This window comes from Hemiscyllium ocellatum, chromosome 6 (assembly GCF_020745735.1).
Source record: "Hemiscyllium ocellatum isolate sHemOce1 chromosome 6, sHemOce1.pat.X.cur, whole genome shotgun sequence".
Classification (NCBI taxonomy): domain Eukaryota; kingdom Metazoa; phylum Chordata; class Chondrichthyes; order Orectolobiformes; family Hemiscylliidae; genus Hemiscyllium; species Hemiscyllium ocellatum.
Window position 1 is genome coordinate 94,827,242 of NC_083406.1, and position 13,144 is coordinate 94,840,385.

Sequence of the window (13,144 nt, forward strand, 5' to 3'; positions counted from 1 at the left end):
TCCTCCATCACTGCTCAACTCCTCTCCTGCTCCACTCCAGTCACTGACACACCAAGAAGCCACCCTCACTGACTCACCTCTTAGTAATGTTGGACCTAACTGGAGGCTCAGGCTCCTCCCCATCCAAGGCTTGCCAGACCCCTACTGCCATCCTAATACTTGAGCTACTCCTTCCAGTACCAGGTTCAAATTCCAAAAATACAAGGGCAGCAACAAGAGGGAACTAGCCAGGAATGTCCCAGTCACTGTCCTGAAAAGCAGTGTCCTGGAGAACTAGCCAACAAGACACAGGACAAAATATAAAGTTACAAGAGAAGCCTATAATGGACAAAGTGGTTAGTGACCCTTATCCTAACTCCAACATCGTACAAACATTGCCAAGTCAATAATGTGTGTTCTGGCTTAATCTCGATGACTGGATGGATGAAAGCCATATACACAAAGATATTCTGCATGGTGAACTGGCTACTGGATCATGGCTTCTTGGGTATCCATTCCTGCATTACAAGTTCACCTGCAAGCAAGACATGAAGATGGCTGACATAATTGTCATTAACTTTCAGTTATCAGTCGCTGATGTCTGTGATCTGGAGGCTGACTGTTTTGTCTGGCATTGGAAGAGAGAGGCACATAGGAGAAGTTCAGAAATAAAAACCAGAAGCCATCCACTTTCTGAACTCAATATTTCTCTGCAGCAAGTGCAGATTGCCATGCTGAAGGTCCTGAGCTATGTCAGGCACTGGTTCACACAGTGCAGATCCTGAGAACCTACAATTAAAGATCATTGTCACAGAGTCACACAGCCCAGAAACAGACCCTTCGGTCCAACCAGTCCTTGCCAAATATACAGATAGTCCTCCTATAATGTAGTAGTTGCGATACCATACAAAGCCATGTAACAGAATATAAATAATGGGGCCTATGAGAAAAACAAGGTTGGGGCAGACTATCAAAAAATTAGTAAAAATTGAAACAAAATAAGTAATTTAATGCAAATGGTAACACAGTCTAAGTAAATCTTTAAATCATATATTTTAATGAAATAATACAGTAGACTTAACATTGAAATCACTGACTACAGCACTGTACCTTTCACAAAGCTCTTCACCAGAAAGCATGCAAGCTCACTGACCACATCAGATGCTTATCCAGAAGTCCAGTCCTCCTCAAGATTCTCCCCCAGATTGAAGTAAAGTTCCTTCTAAACGTAGACTACAATTCCCAGTTTCGTGCTAAGTTTCAAGGCTTGCAACACCGATTGCATTCCTGTTTTAGCTGATCACACTGAATTTGTATTTCACAAACAAAGGATCCATAGGTTGGGTTTCACTGTTCAGCCAGTGTCAGGGGTAGAATTGTGTAACAGCAAACAGGAATTTGCTTTATAAATGGAAGTCCGCAAATCACAAATTAGAACAACTCCCTGTAATCCCAAACTAAACTAGTCCCATCTGCCTGCTCCTGGCTCATATCCCTCAAAGCCTTTCCTATTCATGTACTTATCCAAAAATCTTTTAAACATTATAACTGTACCCACATCCACCACTTCCCTGGGAAGTTCATTGCACACACAAACCACCCTCTGTGTAAAAATAAATTGCCCACATGTCATTTTTAAATCTTTCACCTCACCTTAAAAATGTACCCCCTTGTTTTGACATCCCCCATCCAAGGAAAAAGACAACTGTCATTGACCCTAACTATACCCCTCATTACTTTATAAACTATGAATGATGAATAGTAAAGCCTAGCAGAAATGCTTCCAACAACTGACCATCCCACAATAGTGAAACCAAATAGCATTTCTCCATTACCAAGATGGCCGCCACCCACGGGCGGGTGGATACCACGTGATCACAATAACACAGCAGCTGATTGGTGGGTACAGAAGAGGGGCGGGGAGTAACTGACATTCCACGGTGGTGTGCGCGACGAGATGTCCGGGCATGCGCAGTAATGTGCAGAGGCTGGGCCTCCGTGGGGGTTGTTTACAGTCGGAGGTCGCGGCGTGAATTTCGGGATGAGTGAGGGGCAAAGCGAGCGCGATCGGGGCAGCCAGGGTGCTGTTGCCACCAGCACCACCACCACCACGCCGACGGCGGGCGTATCCCCTCACAGCGCCTGCCCCCTGGAGGTGACCACGGTGGCTATGGACGCGGCTCTCTTCGAAAGTAGTCAGGCAGGAGGAGCAGAGGAAGCCGTGCGGGCTCCTGATACTACAGAGAACTCCAGGCAGGCTAACGGGGAGGAGGAGGATGAGGAAGAAGGAGAAGACGAGGACGATGAAGAGGAGGAGGAGGAGGAAGAAGAAGAAGAGGAGTTGGAGGAGTTAGAAGATGAAGAGGAAGATGACGAAGATGAGGAGGAAGAGGATGAAGAGGAGGAAGAAAGCGGCCACAGCGAGACGGTGATCAGGAAATGTGTGTACCAGGATTGTACCGAAACCACCAACCTGGTGGCTAAACCTAGGAAGCCTTGGATGTGCAAAAAGCACCGCAACAAAACTTACAAGGACAAATACAAGAAGAAGAAGAGCGTTCAGGCTATGGTCAGCAGAAACAAAACTTATATGAGCATAAACTACATATGCTGTGCAAACAGTTATTTTAGGGTTTTATTTCCACTCTGATTCTTTCTTGAAAGGTTACTGGGTTTCTTGAGAATTGCAGACCTTTGACCATTAGTAGAGGCAGAAGTGGACTAGTGGAGTTCCACATGGGTCAGTGGTGAGGCCACAACTATTCACGCTATTCATGAATGATTCGGATGAAAGATCTCCAGGCATTGTTGCTAAATTTGCAGATGCACACTAAGATAGGTGGAGGCACAAGTAGCATGAGGAAGGTGGGAATCTGCAGACGGACTTGGACAAGCTAAGAGAATGGGCAAAGAAGTGGCAAATGGAATACAGTGTGGGAAAGTATGAGGTTATGAATTTTGGTAGGAAGAACAGAGGCATAGACTGTTTTCTAAACGGCGAAAGGCATTGGAAATCTGAGGACAAAGGGGCTTAAGGTTACTGTGCAGGTTCAGTTGGCAGTTCAGAAGGCAAATGCAGTTGTAGCATTCATTTCAAGAGGTTTAAAGTACAAGAGCAGAGATATACTGTCTCTGGTCAGATTGCATTTGGACTATTGTGAGCAGTTTCTGAATACTACCTGTCCCTCCAATCACCTGTGTATCATCTGCAAACTTAGCCACAATGCCCTTAGTTCCTTAGCCCAGATTATTAATGTGTAACATGAATAGCTGTGGTCCGTACATGGACCCCCTGTGGAACTCCACGAGTCAGCAGTTGCCATCCTGAAACAAACTCCCTGATCTTGGCTCTTTGCCTTCTGCCAGTTACCTGGTCCTCTGTCAATGCCATTACAGTGCCTCAGCACCATGGGCCCTGAACTTATTTAGCAGCCTTCTGTGTGACACCTTGTCAAAAGTCTTCCGGAAACCCATACAGATCATGAAATGTGTGGTGCCGTGTTTAGGTAAGGCAAATCAGGGCATCACTTATACACTTAACAGAACAAAGATATCTTGGAGTGCAAGTTCATAGTTCCTTGAAAGTGGAGCCACAGGTAGACAGAGTGGTGAAGAAGGCATTTGGTATGCTTGTCTTTATTGGTCAGTGCATTGAGGAGAGGAGATAGGAAGTCATGTTGCGGCTGTACAGGAGCAACTTTTGGATTACTGCATTCAATTCTGGTCTCTCTGCTATAGGAAAGATATTGTAAAACCTGAATGAGTTCAGAAAGGATTTACAAGAATGTTACCACGAGTGGAGGGTTTGAGCTATACAGAAAGGCTGAATAGGCTGGGGCTACTTTCCTAGAGCATTGGAGGCTGGAAGGGTGACCTCAGAAAAATTTATAAGACCATAGATAGGATGAATAGCCAAGGTCTTTTCCCCAGGCTAGGGGAGTCCAAAACTAGAGGGCATAGGTTCAAGGTTAAAGATTTAAAAGGGACCACTTTTTCATGCAGAGGGTGATGCATGTATGGACTGAGCTGCCAAAGAAAGTTGTGAAGCTGGTACAATTACAACAGTTAAAAGACATCTGGATGGGTATACAAATAGGAAGGGTTTAGAGGGATATACGCCAAATGCTGGCAAATTGGACTAGATTAATTTAGGATATCTGGCTGGCATGGACAAGTTGGACTTGGAGGGTCTGTTTCTATGCTATACATCTCTATGGCTCTATAACTCGACTGAATAATATTTCCATTTCTTTCATCTTCCCGCAACTTTGTTTCTATCTTTCCTACTATTTGGCCTGTAGAATACACTCAGTAACATATAGTTCCTCTATTGTTTCTTCTAATTATGATAACAGAAACTTTAGTGGCTCCTGCCCTAAAATTAGCAAATTTGTTGAATTCATGTTCTTGCGATGGTGAGAGTTGAACTTGTGATCACTAAACTGTGGTACATTTAAAGTAATTTATTGGCTGGGCTGTAAAGTGCCTTCAGACTGCTAATGAAATGTAATATATATGATACTGTATAAATGTACATGTTTTTCTTTATACTCTTTGCTTGTTATCTGCATGTACTGGAGTAAGAAATTAAGTTAAATATCCCCATCCTTTACCCCTTCCAGCTCAGGGTTGTTGAGTCAGCTGTTGTGTATTGCCCAATACTCCAGACAGACCAGGAGTTACACTTGGCCAGTGATTTTGTTAATTGTGATGAGTTCTCAATCTCAATAACTTTGAAACAAAAATGCATAAGCATGAATGCAACTTCAAATAGTCTTGAATAATAAGCTTGAACTTCTTTATTTCCAGTCTTAATTTATAGTAATAATTTTTATTTGAAAGATTTTTTTTATTCATTGATGGAATGTGAGCATCACTGACCAGTATTCATGGCCCATTCCTGCTTCCCCTTGAGAAGGTGGTGGTGATCTGCCTTCTTGAACTGCTGCAGTCCACCTGCCTAATCCATCAAAAAAGTCCACTTTGCCTTTTACTGTACAAAAAAAAAGGTGTTTGCTGCTTTTCTGAATGCTGTATTCTAATCCAACAACTTTCACGATCATCACATCTTGTACCAGCCCACAAATAACTAGATTTATTGAATTTCCAGCTCTTCATGCCAGCAATAACTGTGAAATAAACATTGAACAGTTTTTCTTTTAAGTCAGTTCTGCACCAGATTCAGTAGTCAAAATGAGGCCACAGATGTTTGTTGTTATTTATGTTGAAATAGTGTCCACCTTCAGATAAGGAAAAATGGCATTGTTAAATACAAATAGCTAAATGTTATTGTCTGAGGTGCATCACTCAGCTGTTTGCTTTGTTTAAATGTTTTTTGTGGTTTTCCATACTACTGGTATACATTGAACATCATGCTTTGCCTTTTTAGCTGAGACAATAAACCAAGGTATTGTCTGCCATCTGAGGTGAATGTTAAAAAAAAGCCATGCACCCATTTCAGATAAGAGCCGAAGCATTTCCCTGTGTCCTGACCCTCACCAACATCATTTTAAAGAAGAATCTGGTCATTGTAATAATGCTGTTTGAGGATTTTATGGAAACTGGATGTCCATATGCTACATAATTATCTGTAAAGTATTTTGGGATATGCTGAAAAGGTGAAAGGTTCTACATAAATCCACGTTTGTTCATTATTTATATGTCAGATATTCACCACAGATACCTCAGTCCAGTGATTTATAAGTGTAAGCAAACCTTTAAAAGCATTAGATGTTATTAATTACCATTTCATTGTCTCTGGCACTAAAAATTCAAATGTGGAGCCTCATTCCTTCAAGTTTAATTGTTGGTGATGTTTTAAACATCCTTCCTCTCTTTATTTTTCTTTCTGCACCAGATTTGACATTGATTTCACTGATTCTAACTTACAGTACCTTATAGGTCTTTATGGTGTTAATTTCATAATTCTTCAAATTGATTAAAGCGGTTTACAGTGCTTGTCTTATTCATTCACACCCCAGATGCCCTCTCCTGGACAGTGTCACATTATTGAAATCCTGCATTGTAGTGCACAATATCACTGCTTTGAAGCCAATTCATTTTTGATATGTTGAAGACTTGTGTTTTTAAGGATTGTGGAAAAAGAGGTCATGTCGGGTTTTGAACTGATAAACAGATTGATTCCCTTGAAAGAGATCAGTGAAAGGTCATTATGACCTGGAACAGTGACTAAATGGGATGTTTAATGGCAGATGATATTTTTTAATGTATTCTCATTTCTGAACAGGATGATACAGATGAAAGACCTACATCTGCCACCAAACAACGTTTGAGATGTATGATAGTGCATCAAACGAGTCGTAAAGCAAGCCTCCTTGAGCAAGTTTTAAATCAAAAGAGATTGGTGAGACAGGAATTATTTGATTCTTTTATTTTGAGGAAAATATATGTTGTATTTTTTAAGTGATAAATCCTTGTCATACCACTCTGTTCAAATATGATTCCATTTTTTTTCCATTTATGGAAGGTACTGTTCAGTACATTGTGTATATGCCACAGTTGCTGATCTATTGCGGTTGGGTGAACCCAGTCTGTAAAGTCCAATCAGTAATAAATGCTTGAAATTGTGAGTTTTACCTCCACAAATTTAAAGACAAACTGATGTGAACTCCATGGAAAATTGAATATTCTCCCGTTGAGCAGGATAGTTGAATTTTTACAAGGATTCTCCTATTTGTCTGCTGTAACTTTAGCAGTACAGCCTCAGAACCAGAATCACATACCACGACCTCCGGCAAAAGACAAAGCTGGAACTTTGTATCTAATTTCAGCCAGAAATGCTGAGTCAGTGATCACTCAGCCTCCTCCTAAAGTCCCATTGATATAAATGCCAGTCTTCAGCTATGTTTCAATCGTGTGATTTGAAGACTTGGGTCTAGGCAATGTATTCTGTAAAAGTTATGGGCCCTGGCAAAAGTGCTTGAAGTTCTGTGGTCCAGAACTTCCTGTGCCTCAAGCTAATCTGTTTCAGTACAGCAACAACATAGCGTCTATCTGGCAATGTGGAAAATTGCTCAGGAAAGTCTTGTACTCAAAAAAAAGGGCAAATCCAAATCATACAATTACCTAACATTAGTCAGTTCTCACTTATCAGCAACATTATGCAAAGTGCCATTGACAGTGCTATCAAGCTGCACCTGTAAAGAAATAACCTGGTTTTTGATGCTCAGTTTATTTTCTACTAAAGCTACATAGCTCCTGAAATACTGAAGGTGAGGTGAGAGTGACTGCTTAAGATCAAGTCAGCATTTGACTGGGCATGGCATTAAGGAGCCCTACCAAGATTGAACTCAATGGAAATCAGAGGGCAAGCTTTTTACTGGTTGGAGTTGTACCCAGTTTATACGCTTAATATGCATAGCAAATACAGACAGACCGTTTTACCTTGGTAATGCAAATGCTTTCAGAAACTATCATCTGGAACAAAATTGTCACTTAACTAACAGACAGGTCTATATTTATAAATGTACAGACATCTTCTAGAGCTGACAATTGGCAAGTAACATTCACACAACACAAGTACCAGGCAATAACCATCTCCAGTGAGAAATGTTGCAGCAGTGTGTCTCATATACGTACTGTTCTGCAACAACTTATCAAGGTTCTTTTGATAGCATCTTCCAATCCTGTGACCTCTACCAGTTGGAAGGATAAGGACAGCAGATACATGGCAACACCACCAGCATCTGCAAATTCCCTCCAAGCATCCTGACTTGAAACTGTTTCAATATTTTTAAATTAGGAATGAGTGAAAATCATGGCACTCCTTAAGAGCACTGCCAATGTATCTCCACCATATTGATTGCAATGATTCAAGAGTGCAGCTCATCAGCCTCTCCAGGGAATGGCAATAAATGGCCTAGTCAGCAGTGCCCACATAACAAGAATGAATAAAATTTTAAAAAAACTATTTATTTCTGATGTGGAAGTCTAACTGCAAACAAAAGACTGTTACTATGTCTAGACGTCCATTCTAATGCACACGTTCTAATGGGATGGTTATTGTATCAAATCAGGCTGCTCTGTTCTCAAGCTCACACTGAAAGGAGTTGGACACCTCGTGTTTTTTTTATGCTTGCCTTTTGTTGATGCAATGTAAGGCTAAACTGGGTAAGTACATAAGAAAGAAATGTTACAATGCAATGAAATAATGTGGCAGGTTTGTATAATGTATGGAAAGCTACACTGTTCCATTGAACTGAATGGCCTGTGCTGCTTATTCTTTAAATATGTTGTGCACATTATTGGATCAAAAATACTGTTCTAGATGGTTTGGATAGTTTGTCCATGAAACTTGTTTTATGAGTCCATTTGCCATGATAATCAGTCAGTTAGTAAAGAAACAGATATTTCACAATGTATGTATGTTTGTAGGCTGTGTCCCAGCACTGCTTTGATTTGATCCTTTTAAACAAAAATAATTTTGCTTTCAGAAATGCTACGGAGTACCCAGTTTGAAGTGTTCAATCAGAAATGTGGCTGAAACACTAACATTTAGTTTCTATTCGTGGTCTTCAAGCTTAGCCTTCTGTTGTGAGCATGGGAGGAGAATTTGGTTTTTGCTGTGAAATATAGAATGGGAAGTTTGCAGACCAAAAATTCTACTTGAATTTAAAAAATTGTAATAGAGTACAAAAAAACTTCTATTGCAATAGTATTTGATAATATTTGATGAGTAATGCAATTATATTTATTTTTAGTCATTATTGAGAAGTCCAGAAGTTGTCCAGTTTCTACAACAGCAGCAACGATTGCTGAGCAACCAGGCCCTTGCTCAAAGGCAGCAGTTTCCAGAATCACCAATGTGATGCTTTCTTTGCAAATAAGATGGTAATGTACAGGAGGATAATGCTAATGAAATGTCTGTAAGTCACTGAAGGTTTTCACATTTCAGCTGCTTTACTTCATTACTGTGAGAACAGAGTTTTCTAACACCATTTTGAAAAAAATGTTATTAATTAACCGTGGTGATTGTGATATTACCATATGAAAGGTATGCTTGTATTAAAGGTATGCTTGGATATTTTTGAATATTCCTGATTGGTAATTTGACCCTGGATGACGATTGTGCAGATGAGGTTGAGGGATGATGGTATAAAATGGAGCAGTTTACTATTACAGGACCCAGTCTTGTCACTGAGCATTTTCAAATTAGATACAGCAGCTGAGTGCGAAATAAAGCTCTGTTGCCCCTGCGCCATCAATGTACATCAGCCTAAACAAAAACTATCATTTACGTAATGTTGTATGTGAAGTCATCTGAGGAAGTATTGTGGTGGAGGTAGAAAATGTAGTGGATCCTGACTAAGCAAAAATGAGAAAAGTTGGAATAGCAAGTAGATTTTAAAAGAAGAGTCTATATGGCTTCTGAAAGCAGAAGGGTGTGGAAGGATTTCAAGAATACCTTTATTGTTTGGTACAATATAATGGAAAGTCTGTGGAGTATGTAAGGATATGTAAGGGTTGTAATGTTACAGAAAAGCACTGCTATAGTTTGTGTCTTCAAGCAAATTGCAAAATCTGAGCTGATTTCTGCTGTTCAGAATTTAAGGTTTGAACTATTCATTTTTTTTCTGGCTAGACCAGGTTTTTGTTCAAATTGCCCTGAAGATAGTGATGAATTGTCATTTTGAACTACTTAGTTCTTATTGTGTAGGAAATACTGTTAGGAAGGGAGTTCCAAAATTTTGACCCAGTGAAGGAATGACAATATAGTTCCAAATCAAGGTGGTGAGTGGCTAAGAGGGGAATGACCATGTGGTGGTGTTCCTCAATATTTGTTCTTCTCCTTCTAAGTGATGGAGGTTGTGCTGTCATCTTACAAATCCTACTGATGTACATTCACTCCACACTCTTATTTTTAATTAACAAAGGTAAAGTTGGTTGCAGGCACTACATGAATAATCACAATGCAGACATTGTAGGAACAATGCTCTGCAGGATTAAAATTTTTCTTCTTCATCTCAATTTTTCAGCAGGTTCTTCCTCTTTTGCCTTCACATAGCCAGCCTTCCATTGTTATAAATAAATAATTATGGCATCCAAATAGAATACAAATGCTGTTTTACAGATGCAAGCATAATTTTTAATTCCCAGATGCCTCGCAGAGATTAAACACTGCAGTCAACTGTTATATTCATTCAGTTTGAAATTGGAAATGATTAGGTTAGAGGACATTTGAATTTCTAGAAATGTATGTTTACTAGATTATTAAATGTGTTAAATACCTTCAAAAGTGATTTTGTTTGAAATTTTAATTACAATGTATTAAGCCTGGTCTTTAACAAATTTTGGAATATTGATTTTCAAATAAAGTATGGATATGTAGCTTTTCGTGTCTGGTTTCTTTGTTAACTTCAAAGAAATAGGTTCTGACATTTTAATACTATCCTCTGGTTGTGTTGATGAGAAACTCCATTGTTAATCTGTGATTCTTAAATTGTACTCCAGCCAGGGAAGCCTGGGAAGAATCATTATTGTGCAGACCTTAAAGCAGTCTATGTGATTAGCATAAAAATTTAGACATCATTGTGCCGTTTGTTCACAGTAAGACATAAGCCACAATGTTTCTTCGCTGGAGTCTAATTACCCGCCCAGTCTCAATACAAACACACCCACATCTTGTACAACAGTACATCACTACTGATTAATAAGATGTTACTTAAGATGGTATATGAATGCAATCACCAAGCTCAATATTGTCTTAAGATATGGATTCTGGAGAGGATTTAATAGTGGAGACTTGTGATATTATTTTATTCCCTCTCTCATTACTATCATTTGTAGAGTCCTGGTATCTGAATGTGATGAATTAGTTTGCCAAATCTAGGAATTTTCAGGTCTGCACAAATTGGTAACATAACCTAACTTCTGGATCAGTGGTGCTGGAAGAGCACAGCAGTTCAGGCAGCATCCAACGAGCAGCGAAACAGACGTTTCGGGCAAAAGCCTTTCCTCAGGAATAAAGCTAACTGCCTAACAATGGGATCAATTTTTCAGAGTATTGGAAACAATTGTTTTTAATAACTAAACTAAAATAAAGAAATGCAGATGCTGGAGATCTGAAACAAAAACAGAAATTGCTGCATAAACTCAGCATGTCTGACAGCATGTCTGACAGCATCTCTGGCACGGAAAAAAAAGCAGAACTAACATTTTGAGTCTAGTGACTTATCATCAGAAATTCTGATATATACATGTTCTCATCCAAACATCGGCTCCTGTTAAACATTCTTCAAGAAAAGGGCATGAAAGAGTTCAGGAGCAGACTTGGTCTATATGTGAGGGAATGTTGCCATTTGCGGATTGTGTCCAACAGTAATACTGACACAAGGTGATCCTCATTGTTCATGAGTCAAAACATGTGGTGCTGGAAAAGCACAGCCGGTCAGGCAGCATCCGAGGAGCAGGAGGGTTGGAGTTTCGAACGTAAGCTCTTCATCAGGAATGGGGGGTGGGAAGGGGGCTTCCAAAGGGTCTGAGAGATAAATGGCTGGGGGGAATGTAGCTGGAAATGCGATGCGTGGATGACGATGAGGGGTGACGGTGATAGGTTGGAGTGCAGGGTGGAGCGAATAGGTGGGAAATAAGATGGACAGGTAGGACAGTTCAAGAGGGCGGTGTGCTGGGTTGGAGCGTTTAGATCTGGGATAAGGTGGGAGGAGGGGAGATCAAGAAACTGGTAAAATCAACATTGGGACCCTCCAACCACGTGCAGAAGTTGAGGTGTTCTTCCTCCAGGCATTGGGTGGCTAGAATTTGACAGTGGAAGAGGCCCAGGGCTTGCATGGCCTTGGCAGAGTGGGAGGGGGAGTTGAAGTGTTCAGCCTGAGGGTAGTGGGGTTGATTGGTGCCTGTGTACTGGAGATGTTCTAGGAACGAGGCTCTTAAATCATGTGTTTTCAAATAAACCTATTGGTCTATAACTCAGTATTGTGTGATTTCTGTTTACGTTATGAAGAAGCCAGAGGACCACCTTGGTTCAATGATGAGTGTCTGGAAGCAAGGTAGGGGCAGCACTATGCATACCTAAATGAAAGCTGTTAACCTGGTGAAGTAATGATACAGGATCACATGCATGCAAAAGAGCAGAAGCACTAAGCTTTGGACAGAGCTATGAATCTTGCAAGTAATAGATCATATCAAAGCTTCACATTCCCACCATAATCAGTTGTGAATAATATGAATGCAAACAATTAATGGAAGGAGATGGAGCCTGAGGACTGTCTCCATCCCCATTGGGGATGCCCAGCTCATCAGTTGCAAACAAGCTGCAAAAGCATACATAGGAACAAGGACCAAGAGTAGGTCACTTGGCTCCTCAAGTCTGCTCTGCCATTCAATAAGAACTTAGCTGATCTGACCTTAACTTCAACTCTTAAGTTTCTGCATATCCCTGATAATCTTTTATTCTCTTGGTAATCACAAACCTATACTTCTGCCTTCAAAATATTTAAAACTTTTGCATTCACTGCCTTTTCAGAAAGGAAATTCCAAAGATTCTCAACCCTCAGAGAAAAACATCTCCTCATCTCTGTCTTAAATGGGCTACCCCCCCCCCCCCTTTTTTAAAATGGTGACCCCTAGTTCTAGATTCTTCCACAAGTGGAAAAAACATCCTTTCAACATTCACTTAGTCAGGTCCTCTCAGGATCTTGCATATAGTCACCTCTGACTCTTCCAGAGTTCCAGAAGATGCAAGCCTAGCCTGTATCGCCTTTTCACATAAGGCACTCCACTTTTTCCAGGTATTAGTCCACTAAACTGTCTCTGTACAGCTTACAACATATTAATATCCTTCCATAAGTACAGTGAACAGTACTGATTACAATATTCCAGATGTGGTTTCATGAACTGTTAGATTGAGTTGCTGTAATGTACAAGATTATATTTTTAAAAACATCAAATTGGTATTTCAAGTTGTTACATAATTTAATACTTAAATCTAATTCATTCAGAATTCTCTTTTTTTAAATTGCAACTTGTAATAAATATATGAACAGGTGAGTACCTATCATCTGTATTTTTTTTCTTTCTCAGCTGTTTCTAACAAGGTTAAGATATGTGCATTTAAATGTACCCTGAGGAATAATTATAATCACCAACAATAAGACAAAGCATCTCTCAATTTTCCATGGTCAACTAA

The 13,144-nt window shown here is 40.0% G+C and overlaps 1 protein-coding gene across 1 annotated transcript; it reads left to right on the forward strand.

The window, feature by feature from the left end:
- Positions 1-1,959: 1,959 nt before the first annotated feature.
- Positions 1,960-10,312, forward strand: rfxap (regulatory factor X-associated protein). The gene is made up of 3 exons (XM_060826146.1): positions 1,960-2,548; positions 6,227-6,343; positions 8,700-10,312. The coding sequence occupies exons 1-3, from the start codon at positions 2,021-2,023 to the stop codon at positions 8,805-8,807; spliced, it is 753 nt and encodes a 250-aa protein (XP_060682129.1). The 5' UTR covers positions 1,960-2,020; the 3' UTR covers positions 8,808-10,312.
- Positions 10,313-13,144: the final 2,832 nt, after the last annotated feature.

What these genes read in the sequence shown, in the direction of transcription:
- rfxap (XM_060826146.1), top strand. Translation starts at nt 2,021, where the DNA reads ATGAGTGAGGGGCAAAGCGAGCGCGATCGGGGCAGCCAGGGTGCTGTT. An exon ending in AGAAGAGCGTTCAGGCTATG is followed by an intron (nt 2,549 to 6,226) that starts GTCAGCAGAAAC and finishes ATTTCTGAACAG; the next exon opens with GATGATACAGATGAAAGACC. An exon ending in TTTTAAATCAAAAGAGATTG is followed by an intron (nt 6,344 to 8,699) that starts GTGAGACAGGAA and finishes ATTTATTTTTAG; the next exon opens with TCATTATTGAGAAGTCCAGA.